This window comes from Abramis brama (assembly GCF_963993115.1).
Source record: "Abramis brama genome assembly, chromosome: 12".
NCBI classification, from domain to species: Eukaryota; Metazoa; Chordata; class Actinopteri; order Cypriniformes; family Leuciscidae; genus Abramis; species Abramis brama.
Window position 1 is genome coordinate 24,818,615 of NC_139974.1, and position 18,403 is coordinate 24,837,017.

General features: G+C 40.4%; 1 protein-coding gene across 1 annotated transcript; it reads right to left on the minus strand.

Annotated features, from left to right (window-relative positions):
- Positions 1–317: 317 nt before the first annotated feature.
- On the minus strand, positions 318–1,722 carry LOC311093037 (putative nuclease HARBI1; the record flags this gene model as incomplete). Its single annotated transcript, XM_084130114.1, has 1 exon — positions 318–1,722. The coding sequence occupies one exon, from the start codon at positions 1,720–1,722 to the stop codon at positions 694–696; it is 1,029 nt and encodes a 342-aa protein (XP_083986240.1). The 3' UTR covers positions 318–693.
- Positions 1,723–18,403: the final 16,681 nt, after the last annotated feature.

The window sequence follows — 18,403 nt, forward strand, 5'->3', positions numbered from 1 at the left end:
AAGACAGGTGGGGGACTCCCAGTTCCACCAGACACAGAGGAGTTGGGGGACTTGTTGGCTGGGATTATTGAAAGTCAGCAACCCCTGGAAGGTATTCCAGATGATGACCATTTGGACAGTTCAGGTGAGGAATCTTTCAAAGACTCATTTGATAGGACACGTCTCATTTACAGTAACATGTGCTATCCCATCCAACATAATTAAATGCAAGTCATGTCTTGTAACAAAAATTATGTAATGACCTTTATTGTTGAAGTCAAATGTAATGCTACATTTTTTTTTCCATACAAAGATGACCTGATCTTGACACAGGACTTGGGGGGCGCAGGGAACAGTCAAGATGCTCAAATGAATCCAGCAGCAGCCAGCACCAACATGCAGCAGCATCCAGTCTCCTGCAGTAGCATTAGTCAGCATCCAGCAGTCTCTAATCCAGGCAGCAGGTCAAGAGGGAAAAGGATGACCATTCATGAGAAACTTGCCATAGAGTTCCATGAACGTAAATTACAATATTTAAAAGAAGAACATGAAGTCAAAATGAAAATTCTTCATCTTGAGTTGTCTATGAAAGAGAGAGACATGAAGCAGCAGCAGTGTCAATTGTCTTTGGAACAAAATCTCAGTTAAATAAATAATTTCCTGAATTTTTTTTACCTGTCTATGCCAATCATTTATGTATCACTCAAGGCTCATTTATGAGAAGTGCTGCAAAGCAAAAGCATCTCTGTAAGCAAGTCCATTTCTGTCATTGGCTAGCTCAGCGATAGGGACATGTTGGTCATCATCATCTTCAATATCAGGGTCTGGGCAGCCACACTGTTTAAGAAAATTATGAAGCACTGCTGTTGCAATAATAACAATGCAGCACCTCCTAGGTTCAAACCGCAGTGTATTTCGGAGACACTGGAAACGATTCTTCCATACACCAAACATGCACTCTATTAGCCCTCTGGTGAGCATGTGAGCTTGGTTATAGCGCTGTTGCTCTGGTCTGACTGGATGGAGATAAGGGGTGAACAAGAAGTTTGTCTGTGCATACCCACTGTCACCAAGTAGAATTCCAGAGTGTTGTCTTGTTTCAAACTGACCGTACAAATAGGAGTTGTGGAAAATCCGTGAGTCACGAGTTGAACCTTTCCAACGTGCAACAATATTGGAGAACTGCATAGTGGGAGTGCACACTCCTTGTACATTTATTGAAAACCAGTTTTTACGATTTCTGAATTCCTCAGCATCTGCTGTAGAGGGACACTTGATGGGAATGTGGCAGCCATCGATACAACCAATGACTCCAGGGAAGTTCCCATATTCATAGAAATCTACCTTGTAGGTGGCCTGTTCAGCAGCATTTGGGAATTTGATGAAATCCTTTTTCAGTTCACATATAGCACTGCAGACTCTGTGTACTATTTTGCACACTGTTGATTCACCTACACTACACAAATCCCCAGTTTCACGATGGAAGGTTCCACATGCCAAAAATCTTAAGGTAATTAATATTTGTAAGGAAAGAGAAATAGGGGTGCCCCTGACTAAGTCACCTGAAAGCTTGGGCTGCAGCAAACCAATTATTTCTGTTGCATTTTCCTTTGACATACGGAAACGGTCAAGAAAATGTAAATCATCAAAATCATTTAGTGGGTTGCTCCTGTCTTTCAGCAACCTTCTTTCTGGTCTTGGTGGTGGTCTCTGATTGTCGTTGAAATAGTCGAGGTAATCCATTTTCTGCTACTGTGGACGTGAGCCTTGAGGCAAGAAGTTTTTAATCTGAGGTTAAACCTGCTTCTGACCAGGTTTAATTTAAGACTTCATTTAGATCTGAATTAGGTCTAATCCTACTTCTAGAAATCCGATTGTTTAAGTCTAGACTAGTGCAAGTCTGAGACTATTGTAATCCATGTGTGAGAAAGCTACTTCAATAAATCCAGGTTTAAAATGACATTTAGTCTACGACTAGGCTTAATCCCCGTACGGGAAACCGGCCCAAAGAGTTCTTTGAGCCTGAGTTAGTAATCATAATGTTTGGTTCACTGAAAGTTATTGCTCTTAATACAAAATAATCAATAGCATTAATTTATGTTAGAAATAAGTGGATATGTGAAGCATTTCAGTCTTCTTGTTTCTTCAAGTAGCATTGCTGGGAACACATATTTCACTCACAATGTATCCCGTAAGAAAAGTAAACACTGGCAAGAGATTTGTATGAGTTGTGGAAGACTCTAGTGTGATCCCAGATATGAAGTTGTTTCAAATGGAACATTCCTATGTGCAGGTTTGTGCCAGGTATGCTGTGTCAGGAAAGGGAGATACTGGAGATCTGTGTGCAAAATTCAGCAAGGTAAAATTCAGTAAGAGAAAGAAGCTGAAGTATGCTGGTGCACCTACACCTACTGACGCCAATAATATTTCCCTCACAAGTGAAAGAGCATCTTGGGAGAGAAAGGAATGGGCTGGAGTGGGGAAGGGATGAAAATGTATTTTTTCCCTGACAGAGACCAGTGCTCAGCATTCCTGGCACTGCCACAAGAGCTGGGAAACAATCCTGACTCTATCCACTGTGTGTAGCCAGGCCTGAATGGATGCAGTGTCTGTAGCCCAGTCTATAGTCCAGTGCACTCCAGGCCTGCTCACTGCTCCCTCACCACTAACCCAAACACACGGACGTCTCAAGAGCCGGCGTGGTGTCACGGCACAAGTCCACCACGACCAAATATACACTCTGTAAAATAAACAGGAGGCCTTCAGCAGGAAGAGAAATATTTGATTGAGTTGCGAGTGGAGGAGAAAAAGATCTCTTTTAAAGTCTTAATTGTTTCTCCTATACAGCATGAGATTAAAGGGTAAGCAAATGGATACCCCCCCCCCCCCCCCCCCGTGTGTTATTCGTGTGTTTTTGTGAATCTGTTTTTTAATGTACCAAACAAATACCCTTGTGAAAAATAATAGAATACTTTTTAAAAGAGTACTTATTATGGAAATAAAATACTTTAAAACTATTGTGTATTTTTTTTAACCATTCATTAAAAGGTGTTATATCATCATTAGGCACAGCAGACATAAATCATTACAACACAAGTCTAACGTGGCAGCAATAGAAAGAACACTTCATTTTTTTATTTTCATTAAACAACATACAATATACCACAATATTTATAATTAAATTATTAATTTTTTCTTTATTCATTAAAATGCATAATCTCAGCGTCATATTCATACAGTTTTAATAGTTACATTACAATTAAAATCTTATCATAATTGGTAAAACCTGAAAGCTAAAGAAAGAAAACATCTGTATTTTTTACTTTCTATAGACAATATATAATATCATTATTAAATACTAATGCTGTAAATGAGTCCTACCTGTCGCAACATTAACTTCTCTGCCTTCTTTTATAAAATAACCTTTTTATCATAGTAAACGTTCCCAACAAAAGTATTGAGTAGCATAAAACATGTTGAAAATTAGCAGACAGGCAGGCAGGCGATTCATTAAATGATAAGCTATTTCCTCACAAAAGTGGTTTATTCAGTGTCGTGAAGCCTCTTCTCCATTGACATCCATAAAAATAAAAATAAATGGCCTATGGTCTCCTTCCCTGCGTACCGCCAAAGCCACAGCATTTAGCATTAGCTTTTTTGTCTAAAGGTTGCAGGCTTGCCTTTCAGTGGCTTTGGTCTAAGTTCCTGGTTTTGTCATGTGATTTGTCATGTGGTTTTGACACCTGTGTGAATCTTCCGGCGTGCCGCTATGATGGCGTCGCTGACGAGCGCTCTGTGTAAACTTTGTTGTTTTTTATGTTATTTTGTGTTATTCGTGTTACTACTTATACATACTTTCGCTCAGACAGTACAGACTCTCATCCAGTATGATCAACAAACACTACTGGACATCCGATCTAATTTAAACTTCGGTTCGGAAACAGCGCTGCCTCAGTACTCCAGCTTCAGCGTCTATGCACTTCCACTGTTGCCGGCCTGCATTCTAAGACACCGTCGGAAAAGGAGGAAAGGCAAGCGTGCTGGAATTCTATGCAGATCGCGGAAAAGAAGTTTCAATCCTCCTCTCCCTACCATCTTGTTAGCCAACATACAGTCTCTGGATAACAAACTTGACGAACTTAATGCGAGAATCACACACCAGCGGGACATTCGTAATTGCTGCGTTCTGGCTTTCTGTGAGACGTGGTTACACTCAGAAGTACCCGATACGGCCATTACACCGCCTGGATTCTCCGTTTTTCGTCATGACAGATCGCTAAACTCCGGTAAGAGCAGAGGTGTGTGGAGGTGTATAAACCTCTCCCCCGTCCAGCATTCGGCAAAGGTGACCACATTAGCATATTGCTGCTACCAGCCTACAGACAATGCCTGAAACAGGAAAAAACAGTTTTTAAAACAGTTCACAAATGGAGTGAGGATGCCATCTCCACACTGCAGGACTGTTTTGAATCCACAGACTGGCAGATGTTTCATGATGCAGCAGGAGACAACACACAGGAATACACAGATTCTGTGGTATACTATATTAACAAATGCACAGAGGATGTTGTCCCATCCATTAATGTTAAATCATTTCCAAACCAGAAACCATGGGTCAACGGTGAGGTGCGTGCCAAATTAAGAGCACGAACTGCTGCCTTCAACTCTGGGGATCTAACTGCTTACAAGAAGTCCAGGTATGACCTTCAGAGAACCATCAAATCAGCCAAAAGAGACTTTAGGGACAGAGTGGAGTCAGACTATCATGGCTCTGACCCCCAACGCATGTGGAGCAGTTTGCGCTATATCACGGACTACAAAGGAAGGAAAAGCAGTGGTGTGTCTTTGTCTGCCTCTTTACCAGATGAGCTGAATACATTCTATGCTCACTTTGAGACAGGCAACACATTCCCTGCTGTGAAAATACCTGCTGACCCTGACACCTGCCCTTTGGTTCTAACGAAGCTCGAAGTGAGTAAGGCCTTCAAGAGAGTCAACGGCCGGAAAGCTCCAGGTCCAGATGGCATACACGGACGTGTCCTGAGGGCTTGCGCTGTCCAGTTAGCAGATGTCTTCACCAACATCTTCAACCTCTCCTTGAGTCTAACAGTGATCCCCACATGCTTTAAGCAAACTACCATCATCCCTGTTCCCAAAAAAACAACTGTCTCCTGCCTGAATGACTACCGCCCTGTAGCACTGACATCAGTGATCATGAAGTGCTTCGAACGGTTAGTCAAATCCCACATCTGCTCCTCTCTGCCTGACACTCTGGACCCATTCCAATTTGCAATTTGCCAATACTACTATCCTAGGACTCATCACTAATGGCGATGAGACATCCTACAGAGATGAGGTTAATGCACTCACATCATGGTGTGCTGATAACAATCTCTCTTTAAATGTCAGAAAGACCAAGGAGATGATCGTGGACTACAGGAAATCACAGAGAGAGAGTCACACTCTTATTCACATTAATGGAGAGATAGTACAGACAGTTAAGAGCTACAAGTTCCTTGGCATTCATATCTCTGAGGATCTTTCCTGGAGCCTACACTCAGAGACCATAGTGAGAACAGCCCGTCAGCGTCTCTACTTCCTGCGGAGACTAAAAAGGTTTGGCATCTCCTCAAACATCATGTCAAATTTCTACCGCTGCACTATAGAGAGCATTCTGACCGGCTGCATCACAGTATGGTACGACAACTGCTCTACTTTGGACCGAAAAGCTCTTCAGCGAAACTCTCATCCTTACAGGACATCTATCAAACTCGCTGCTTGAGAAAGGCTCGCAGCATCATTAAGGACTGTACTCACCCTGCTCATCACCTGTTTGCCATATTGCCATCTGGCAGACGCTTACGATCCATTCGATCACGGACAACTAGATTGAAGAACAGTTTCTATCTTCAAGCCATCAGACTGCTTAACAGCCAACCATCCTTCATCTAAGAGTGGAATACATGATGCTCTTACTTTACTTTATTGTACTTGCACTTTTATTGTAGTTGCACTCAAAAATCTCTGTGCTATTCACATAAGTCTATGTCTTTTATGTCTTGTTATTGTCACTATATGTATGAGCCTCGTCACAAGCATTTCAATGCACAGTTCTTCCCTAGTGTTAACTATGCAAATGACAAATAAATGCCTCTTGACCTCTTGACCTCTTGATTCCCTTCCTGTCATGTGTTTCCCTAGTCTCTTGTGTCACATTCTTATTGGGGGGTTAATAAAGGCAGAAAGTTTGTAAGCTATTGATGGATTTAAAATGAATCATCCTTTTGTACGCTGTATAGTAGTTTATGCTGAACATACTGTAGCAGGATGAAGTGTACCCTTGTTGTTCATTGGACAGTGTCATGCGAAAACGTTGAACCTATCAGTAGTCTGGTGTCGTAGTATAAAATGGGGGGACTTTTGTCGTCTGGGATGCATTGTCATCCGTACCGCCCCTTTACGGAAGTTCATCATTTATGAATGGGATAGATTTGGAGTGCCGTCTCTGCTTTGTGCTGCTGTGCACAGGCTGCCCCCCAGGTTTTGAGGTTGGTACGTCTGTTTTAATGAGGATTTTCGTCAATGGAATGTGTATTTACTATTATTTACTAGTCTGTGTAGTTCATCGAGCAACCGGCTGCATGTTGTGGTCAGCGATCAAGCATAGTGCTGCGCTGGGAACATTTCCTGGTAGGTACGAGAGCCATTCGTGTGTTTTTTTTTATTTGTTTTATTAGTAATTCTTCTGTTTCATGTTTAGCAGGTTGAGTACACAATCAAGAGTTTCATCACTGTATTATGGGACGGGATGCGCGTCTATCGATCTAATGCACTGCTGCCTTGCCTGGGCTTATTCTGGTCGACTTTTGTTAGAGTAAACTTTTTGTGTGTTTACAACTTTGGGTCCAGAGAATTGCTTGCCGAGGAGTGAGAGCAAAAGTGAGAAGCGTGGCTGTTCTCTGGCTGGCTCGCTTGTAAAGTGTGCGGGCGATTGTGGCCCTGTCTGTTTGTTTTATTTTCTTTGGTTTAATGTTCTTGGTTTGTGTTGTGCATTGTAATCGTTATTTCTCTTTTTGCTTTATTTCGTGCTTGTTTTCGTGTGCACAGGATGTGATGTCATTTATTTTGTAGGTTTAAAATTTAATTTGAGTTACAAAGTATGATTAATTTGAATATTGGTTTTATGTATTTTTCCTTTGTTTTGTGACTGTTGATTTTCTTTTGGGCTGGTTAGTACCAGCCAATCATAGTGTTTATTGTTTTGTCCTTTTCTCCTCTGTATTTGGAGGGGTGGGGAAGGTGTATAGGGGAGGGGTTTAGCTGCTGTTTAAACAGTCTGAAATTTTTCGCCACTAGGGGGTCGCTAACCTCTTTACAATAACAAAGGCGTAGTTTGATGACGCAACATTTGCTAAGAATTATGGATCTTGTTGTCAACGTCAAGCCGACCGATCTAATAATGTTTATGGATGACTGAATACATCGATGCTTTTATCATGACTGTGATATGAAGCAGTTCGGGATTGCTAAGAGACAGCTATCAGCTCCATACGCGACGCGAGTCCCGTGGATATAAAAGGAATATGGACATTTCATTCTACCGAACTACAAGCAAATGCAGAATTACAACTCACAGGTCAGTTTATTAGACAAATTAAATTTGTGAGGTAACGCAGCGCTGTTTCACTTGGTCTAACATTACACTGTCACACTAAACTGCATTTGAATGTGTTGAAATGTATGTGTTAGTTTGTCTGTATGAGACTAGCAGTAAGCTAGATCAACATTAGAATAACATACAGATCATATTCTAACATTTTATCATTGTTAAACTATATAACATTGATTAGTTTTATGTAAATGTGCTCACCTGTTTAATAAAGTACATGTAGGAGAGGTCGAAGTCTCGGACGTGGAGCTCTCGTTTATATACTGTCTATGGGAGCTCTAGGCATCTCGAAAACACCGCGCTGATATTGATTCTCGTTTTAGTTCTCCTTTTTTATCCAAAGTCTGCTTGCCATGGTCCATAATGTTTGAACAAAACAACAACAGCGTGCAAATAGACATTGCGAACTACACAGTTGTCCGCGTCAGTTTGGTTACTATCAGAGGGTTCTGGTTCATAGCTCTGGTTGCTATGGTAGAACGAGCGGAAACCAGGGACAGCACGGATATGACGTCATTGACGGTGACAAAACGGAAATAAAGAAACGGGACGTGTCTTTGAATTAAATTACAAATTTCTCCTGGTTTGAAAGTTGTTGGAAACAGTCAGGATAATGTAAGTACACAACAAAAAAAAATATATATAACATAGATATAGTGATTTTTGCTATTTTTAAAGCAAAAAAGTTACATATTGTGCCTTTAATGGTGTCCACATTTAGTGCAGTGCTTCTTTGGCTTGAGTAGTGGGAAGAAGATAAATGAAATAACTTTTAGATATCAATCTGCATTATGCGAGGGACATTAGTTATGCTCATCTTTGCTCACTCCTTTTGAGTAAAACAGCTTTTTTTTTTTTTTTTTCATGAAGTACATACAAAAGACCTGAACCAGAAGCGATGCAATCTGTTTACAGAATACGGAAGTTAAGTGGCCCTATGTAAGGGTCGCTTTCTGTAACGTGTTGGAACACTTCTGCATTTGCCTTGCATGAGCTGCAAGGTGATAAAGCAGAGGAGGCAGACTTGTCTCCCTCAGCTCACCCCACCTGCAACCCCACGATCGGAGCTTCCGGGCTGTTTTAGCCGACACAGGGACTGAAACGTGAGGTGCAACTTTAACCCTCTATTGCATGATATATGAAATAATAGAGAAAAAAAATATTTCCACACTTTATCACTTTATTTTTCCACATTTTATTACCAGTCATAGAGCACATTGAACAATTCAACACATAATTTACAAAAATTATAATAATAGGGGGTAGATCTAGGTATGTTACTTTGGCGCAACAACATGCAATAATGGGAATAAATACAAAAAGTGCAGTCTATTTAAAATATATCTCTTTATTTCATAACAAAACACATTTTATGAAAGATCTTCAACATCAACTTCATTTAAAAAAACATTTGTGCTGAAAAAGTAATACAGTTAAAACCAGTTACCATCTTAGTGGGGTTTGTTACCTAGAAGTAACAATGCGCAACAAAGGAGTATTATTTTTATGCATTCATTCTCATTCAATTTTCATGTTTAAAAATCAAAAAACTTCTTTCTGCCATAGAATGTTGATATGTTCATTGTCACTGAAAAAGATAATTACACAATTATTATATGTATCTGGAAATATTAGAGGCAGATTGAACATTTGGTGCACACACACACACACACACACACATGTACACACACACGCACATCTGAGCTTACAAAGCTACAAATTCTAGACTATGCCTATGCATACTTATAGCTAAACTGTCATCATAAATATTGTTATTGTTAAGTATTTTAAAATAAAAAAAAACAAGGCACATACTGACAAATACTTTAATAAGTCTTGGTATCCTGCCATCTGTGTGAAATGTTATATTGCTGATAATATTGTATTGTATAACTAGCATGAAAACAGGGAATTCTCATTCCACTGTTGCATATTGTTGCTTTGAGGCAACATAGCTATTTTACCCATTTACAAAAGAAATATTCAATGAAAACATAATCAACAGAGTGAAATTAAATCAGAACTTACCCAAAATTGTGAAAATATTTTTTATTTCATGGAAATCCTAAGGAAAATGTCACTTTTTCAAAGTTATGTGGAGCTGAAAAAACATGGCTGCCGCATGTGAGTGCAGGTGAGGAAAAGACATTGAAAAGGGGGTTGGACAAGTTATGTGATCAAATACAAACATTCTATTGGCTTTTCATACTTCCTCCAGATTAAAATAAGATTTTTTTTTTTGGTGTATGATTTTGTAAGCCTGAGAATATGAGGGAAAATGGGTATGTTACCCTGAAGTAACACTATGCAATAGAGGGTTAAGAAACAAAAGTAAAGTGAGAGGGGAGCTCCCTCACCGTGGCTTATCACAATGAGTGCATTCAGCTCCATCGAGAGTCGAAGCGCACGTTGGCATGTTTTACACGTGCTTCAGACACCGGTCATGCCTGGACATGTTCCCATATGCTGACATAGCATGGATTTCCAGCCCGATCTCACTGCAATTCTTACGTATTTTACTCGTACGAATTCGTAAGATTTTTGCTAAATCGCACATATTTTACGAGTTGCCCAATTCGTATGAATTCGTACGAATGACCTACCCCTGACCCTGCCCCTAAACCTACCCATCACTGGGGTTTAGATAAATTAGCCACCTCGTACTCACTCGTACAAATTCATACTAATTGACTGTGAGATAGCGTTGGGAGTTCCCTCAAAAGGTAACGTCTTAGGTTACGACTGTAACAATGGTTCCCTGAGAAGGGGAACGAACGTCCCTGCATCCCAATGTCCATACTATCCATCCTAATAGTATGTGAGATTAGAATAAGTGTGTCCCAAAGTATAGTATGTTGAAAAGAGTGTCAAAAGTCCCAAGATGGTCTACTATTTCCTGTAGATTTTCAAAGTGTGGACCTGTGCACACTATAAAGGCTAATATTGCCCACAACCCATTGCGCTTTGGAGAAGGATTTAGTTCAGAACTACAAAAACTTACAACTTCAAAAAACTACTAAACATAGTGGATGTGCGTGGCCAACAGTGAGAGGCTTAGATAAAGTTTTGAGTGACTAATAATCATTATATCGTGTTATATGTCATCTGCAATAACAAAGGTGACTTTTATAAAGATCCATTTGGCCATTAACTTTTAAATTCATCATTATGCATTAATATGAGGAGAGTTCTCCGTATGAAAGACCCGTGACTGCAGATCAACGTGCTACTGCATTTGTCTCCAATGCAGGAAGTGAAATGTGGAGGATTGTAACTGTGACTAGATGATTGACAGGCCAGTTTACGGTGACAGAATGTGACAGAGAGCAACCATTAAAGATGGAATTGTATGACTTGATAGTATGTCCCAAAGCTTGTATCTTTTGCTACACATTCAAAAGTCTGTGCTTTTTCCTCACAAAAAGAGTGGATACTTTTAGAGCATAGTATAAGTAGGCAAAATGGAACGCAGCGGGTGTCTTGGGGAATGCCCCCCCCCAAAAAAAACTGCCCACAAAACCTCTTACAATACAACTTTACTTTAGAAGGATGTCCTGTTACTTTATCCACTACAGTAAAAGACCTGGGTGTTATATTAGACCGCAACTTGTCTTTTGAAAATCATATTTCATATGTTACAAGAACAGCCTTTTTCCACCTTAGAAACATTGCTAAGCTACGTAATATGCTATCAGTTTCTGATGCAGAAAAGTTAGCTCATGCATTCATGACCTCAAGACTAGATTACTGTAATGCTTTATTAGCCGGTTGTCCTGCATCCTCAATAAACAAGCTACAGTTAGTCCAAAATGCAGCTGCTAGAGTTCTTACTAGGTCAAGGAAATATGATCATATAACACCAATTCTATCATCTCTACATTGGTTACCTATAAAGTTCCGTATCAATTACAAAGTATTACTAATGACCTATAAAGCACGAAATGGTTTAGCTCCTGGGTATTTAACGGAACTTCTATCGCCCTACAATCCATCGCGCTCTTTAAGATCACTAAATTTGAGGCTTCTGGTCATTCCTAGGATATCTAAGTCCACTAAAGGAGGGAGGGCATTTTCATATTTAGCTCCTAAACTGTGGAATGGCCTTCCTGATATTGTTCGAGGCTCAGACTCGCTGTCCCAGTTTAAAACTAGATTAAAGACGCATTTCTTTAGCCAAGCATTCACATTATACTTACCTTTTATACTACAGTTGAATCAGATTGAATGCATTATTGTTATGAACAGCAGCTACGCTAATTATTTCCCATCTGCTTTTCTGTTGTTATCTCGGGACGCTAGTCCCGAGGTAAATACAGATTGTCTGCTCCAGTTTGTATCCAGCCTCCCATAGAAACTACAGATGCCCCAACACCCGTGCAGAGACGACTTGACGCCTGTGAAGAGACGACTCGACGCTGGCGATATGTTTATGCCCTAAATTAATGCATGATTAATTAACTAACTGTATTTTTCTATGTACATTTCTGAAATGCACTTTCTGTAAAGCTGCTTTGAAACAATATGTATTGTGAAAAGCGCTATACAAATAAATTTGAATTGAATTGAATTGAATTGAATGCCATCAGTGTGACCAAACTCCAATTTCTTTGGCTGGCGACAACTTGTGACGTCATAAGCATCCGGAAGTATAAGAGGGTGCCTGTAGTACATGTCGTCAGCTTATTTTTCTGAAGGAGAGCTTTTACGGTAAACATGGCTAAGCTGTGACTGCACTTTTCTTTCTTGACACACCTCTCAATGAATGCCTGCACACAGGGAGTTTTCAAATCGACTTTGGCATACCACTACTCTGGGGAAATGCAGCCTCAATTCTTCACATAAATACTTTTGGGTTCTCCGCTTATGAAGACACGGGGTGTCGCTAGCCAATGAAATTGGTGTTTACACGTGCTTCAGACACAGGTCACACTGATGCCGCTCCCCATAGCATCGGCTCAAGGTGCAGTGTTGAATTCCACTTTTAAAGGGAACTAATGGTGTTCTATGATGTCCCAAATTTAAAGAGACTCAAGTGCAAATATGTGCTTTACTGAATGCTATACTATGTCAGTAATGTTATTTTTGGCTTCTCATATTTTTCTTTAGAAAAAAATATAGCACGTGTCTCCAGGGCTGTACGCAGGTTTTTACAAACACAGAGGTCCCGAAAAGTAGCTTTCTATGGGGTTCAGGGGCATGACTTGATTGATACAGTCTTTTCATTTTCATCTGTGTCAGTCAAGAAAATAAACATAGGGTGAACTGATATGTGTATTTTATTAACCCTATTCTTAGACAAGTGTATTTACTGAAGGCTATCAGGAAGGCAACTATAACTTAATAAATCCATTCACAATATGTGCACATTCCTTATTAATCTTATGCCTAATACCATATGAGGAAAATGGCTTTGTTAATATTTCTTGTCCTCTCACATTGACAGTTACAAATTACATAATGTAAATTATACATTTTCAATTCAAAATGACAAAATCAGACAACATTTTATTAGTTTATTAATAGTCAGTCATTTTGCATTTCTATCGTAAAAGAGCTGTCAAACATAAAATGTTTCATTTAGCCACTTACATCTTATTTCTCACTTCTATGAACTGAAGCATCACGCTGGAATTCACCCTCAGCAGGCTTCTGTGAACAGAAAGCCTGCGTACTTTGATTTGATTCGTCATCTCAAACATTTTAACATTGACAAGTGCAATTTGACCGCTGACAGCTCAGATGAGAAGGTTGGTTAGCTTGGGATTGTGCAATATCGATTGGTTGTTAATAGAGTTAATATTAGGCAATTATTTGTCAACCTTTACCATACACTTCTCGGAAAAATACAGAGGTCTGGACCTCAATGGTGGGTCCAGCCCTGCGTATCTCTAAAGTTTCAGAAAAGATTTAAACAATGTCTCAAACTGTGTATAGATTTGCCAAGATACCAACGTCTGCTATAAGTCAGTTTGCTTAATTTGTCTAATTTGTTTCCATTTATATTTTTTCTAAAGAAATTTAGACCTCTGAGCTTTTTTTTTTTTTAAGAGAGGAGTATGAGGGAAGAAATGGGCTAAGAACTGAAAATGAGAAAGCTCTTATGATATCTGTGTCAGGGCTTATTAAATTTAAAGCTTTGTACAGTAAATGAAAAAGATGGTAATTGTGTCAGTTAAACATCCTAAAACCAAGTGCAAAAAGAATATGCAGGGGAATAACTGGGTTATTATTTTCTTCATCTATTGAGGAAGCATTGGGAAAATAAAGCTGGAGTTGCACCGAATCCCTAGACATAAATCAATATATCTCTCCCCATGCCTGAATAATGTCTTCAAGATTGTTTTATAGTGCACTTGTACCATTTCCTGTCATGTCAGCACAGAATTCAAGATAATCGAAAACAGCACAAATTACACAACTGTTCTGTGTCAGTTTGTGTATGAGTGATGTCCAGATATCCTGTTATTACTGTGATGAATGATCACAGATGGAAAAGCATCATAATCAATCATTATGATTCAGTGTGGTAAACAGTGTGGTTGTGAAGTAAACATTTAAAAAGTTATGAAATTGTTTGACAAACACAAATTTTCATGTCCTGTATGACATACTTGTAGCTTCGGACATCCCCAGTTGATGGGGGATCTGAGGCTTGGTGTTCATGTCATATAATATAAAACAAGAGGAGTAGTGTGATTGATGGTTAACCTTACTTTATTTTGGAAATTGTTATTGATTTAGCGATTGTTGCCTTAACTTTCATATTTGTTTGCTGTGGATTCATTTATTATATTGTTTGTTGTGGATTAACTTTTATATTGTTTGCTGTGGTTTTCCCTTGTTTGCTGTGATGTTGCTGGACCATTGATAGTACTGTTTTTCCTCCTTCACAAACTGCAACAACAAACACTAATTGACATACCTGTAGAACCCCGTTCACATCAGCGATCTAATTTGCCAGCTGATCAGATCACTCCTAATGAAAGGAAGCTAGATCTCTTACCGAGGGAGAGACAACGCTCTGGACGGATGGATGTGCCGTGTGCTGCAGCGGACTGGTTTGCTGATCTTCTTTTCCCTCGGTGTTGTTGCTGACTGGATCTCCTGTGCCCTGGTGGAGCCGAATCCCAGACTCTGCAGTGTCAACGCTCACAAAACTCCGACTAAAGGGAAGTGGTCCTTTTCTCCCCCACTGATGCGCGTGTGTGCTTTTAGCATTTGAGCTAAAGGAGTCGTTCTTAGTAGTTGTTCATTTCTGCGAAGGTGCCAGATCCAGGGAGATGGTCCTCACTGCAGAACATGAAATCCAGGGGGAGGAGTTGGATCCAGATCCAACTCCTCTCACCTTACATATACCTAAACCTACCCATCTCCACCCCCTGATCCCTAAACCCACCCCTAAACCTACTCATCTCCACCCCCTGATCCCTAAACCCACCCCTAAACCTACCCATCTCCACTCCCTGATCCCTAAACCCACCCCTAAACCTACCAATCTCCACCCCTTATATCTGGATCCAACTCCGACGGCAGAGCAGCAGACACGACAGTATTGTTGATGAGCCCACTTGAAGTATAGGAAAGGAAAGTTGTCACTCTAGTCACCCGAGACCGTTTTAAAGTTGCCGGGCTACGAGCAGGCTACCCATTGATTTTACGATCTCTCCACTGACATAAGCAGAGCGGCGCCACGGAATTCCTGGTCCTGGATTTTTTGATTGGAATAGGCTATTCGAGGTCCCGCTGAAGCAGACATTCTGTGCCGGCGACAGGGGAAACACGGAGCTGACTTCAGGCTGGACTGGACTTGGGTATTGTTTCACCCTGGGACAGAATATTGGACAATCCATGGTTTTATTGTCTCCCCTGGTTTTTGAGGAGGAGATTGTGATTTTGATGTCCTTTTAAACTTAACTTTTAAAATAATAAAATACTATTTTGATATATTTCTTGTGTCTTTCTTGCTGTGTTGGTGTGGCCGGGAATCTAGATTTATTTAAAATTAACAGACTTTAAATCTGTTACATTCAGATCCGGAAGTTGCAGACAAGTGTCCTGTTTACATTGACAACATTAGCCCATTCCCCCAAGATGATATAATACTCTTCAGATTAATTTAGTTTTCTTTAAGATATGATGGGGCAAAAAGGTGAGAACACATTACACCTTTTCACTACTACATGACATACAATTAAGGTTATTTGTCTCAAAACTTGCTTTTTATAGCTACTGGTTCTATAGTGTTGCTACTCGTAAGTATTTTCCCAAACCAACTATACATATGCATTTCTTCCACAGCTATTTTAAAACATTCTTCAATAAATATTTTTGAGCCATGAACCAAACATACCAGCTCAAAGGAAAGAAAGAAACTTTGAACAAACTTTTTTTTTTGAAATGTCTTATTTGTTAGTGCCAAATTTATCAAATTAGTTTTCTCAAATTATATTTATGGTTTGGTTTAAAGCTTAAAAGACAAAAGCATTCATAATGTCACATAGACTGCAACAAAGACAAGGAAGAGGATCTGATAGCAGCAGTATCAAAGTTTATTAAACAAAATCTCAAAACACTCAGAAAACAATACACAGGGGTAAACAAGGAAACTAAATGAGCAGTAGGTGAAGGTGAACACCCAAGGGTCCTCATTTATGAAAAGAACGTACGACAGAAAAATGGGCGCACGGCCGTTTCCACACAAAACTTGCCATTTATTAATAAGGACGTGAGCAGTGGCTAAGATCAAATCTCACATCAGGTCTCAGCTCATGTACGCAAGTTTTTGAGTTAGCATGAACTTGTTTGCAGCATAGTAAATCTGGTGGAGAATTGTAATGAGAGCATTTTGTTCATTTAGATTATTTTCCTGACCGACAACCGAATCGATCATTAACCGTTAAAGGTGCCATAAAACTGTATTTAACTTGGCATATTTGAATAATAAGAGTTCTGTACATGGAACTGACATACCGTGAGCCTCAAACACCATTGTTTCCTCCTTCATATGTAAATCTCGTGTTTGCAAAAGACCACTGAAAAATGCCCCCACAATTTGCATATACCAGCCCATGTTTTTAGGCCAGGCAGTATTAACTTGGACCTGCACAGCCGAATCATCAGAAGTTCTGCAGTTATGTTTCGTATCTCGAAACGGTGGTGCTTCGTAGTGGATGTTCTCTTTGCGGTTGATCGAGTGTTGATCGCAGATTGAGTGTTGTATACCAAAATTGTCACTTTGTGACACCTGTGTGTGTGACGCCACTGAAGTTATAATACGGATATCTATAATAATATATAATATAAGACTTCTTCAATTCTCTTCTTGCGACGGAGCAGATCAGAGCTCAAACACAGCCTGGTTGCTTAATTGTCAGAGCTACAAGTAGTTTGTCCTCCATTGGCTGGTAAGAAACACATTGTGTTCATCTTAAATGGTAAGAAACACATTGTGTGTGTGTGTGTGTGTGTATAAATAAGATCGAGTAGCAGGCCTACCTTGAGCCAAGCTCGGTAGTGGACGTGCTACAGCTCAAACACGAGCACTTGGCGGCCCTGCTTTGAGCATAGCTCGTCAGATTCAAGTAGGCTCGGTGGACACTCGGGCGGAGGCGTTACGCATTCTAAGGCCGAATGGACCTTCAATTCGATCTGCCATGTGAGTGTGGAGACAATGAGTCTCTCAGGTAAAATGCACTCGGAAGTGAACGGGCGCTCGGAACAATCAAAAATACAAGACAAAGCATCGGGCTTGATGTTTTTGGAACCCGGATGATACGAAAGGGAATACTCAAAATGACCAAAAAAAGTGCCCACTGAGCCTGCCTGGAGTTGAGTCGTTTAGCTGATCTGATATATTCGAGGTTCTTATGATCGGTCCAGACGATAAAAGGTACCCCCGAACCCTCTAACCAATGACGCCATTCCTCCAACGCTAACTTGACTGCCAGCAACTCTCTGATACCAATGTCATAATTACGTTCGGCAGGCGATAAACAATGAGAAAAAAAAACGTGCAAGGGTGCATCTTGTCATCCGTGGGCGAGCACTGGGAGAGAACCGTTCCTACCCCCACCTCTGACACGTCAACCTCCACCACAAACTGACGTGAAGAATCAGTGACAATCAGAATGGGAGCTGTAACGAAGCGGCTCTTGAGGTTGGAAAATGCAGCTTCAGCTGCACCAGACCACCTGAACGTCGTCTTGGTGGAAGTCAAGGCAGTCAGAGGAGCGGCCAGTTGGCTGAAACTGTGAATGAAACGCCGGTAAAAATTGGCGAACCCCAGAAACCTCTGTAGGGCCTTATGGGAATCTGGGGTTGGCCAATCCACCACAGCCTTAACCTTATCGGGATCCATGCGCACTCCCTCGGAGGAGATGATATAACCCAGAAATGGAACCGACTGTGTATTGAACGAGCATTTCTCCGCCTTGACAAAAAGCCCATTCTCTAGCAGCCTCTGGAGCACTCGCCTGACGTGCTGAAAGTGTTCCTGGAGAGAAGAGGAAAATATCAATATGTCATCCAGGTAGACATATATGAACTGATCTACCATATCTCTCAGCACGTCATTCACGAGTGCCTGGAAAACTGCGGGGGAGTTAGACAGCCCGAAAGACATGACTGAATACTCAAAATGCCCCCTGGGGGTATTAAAGGCAGTTTTCCACTCATCCCCCTCCCTTATGCGAACCAAATGATATGCATTACGTAAGTCCAATTTTATGAAGATGGATGCTCCCTGTAACCGATCGA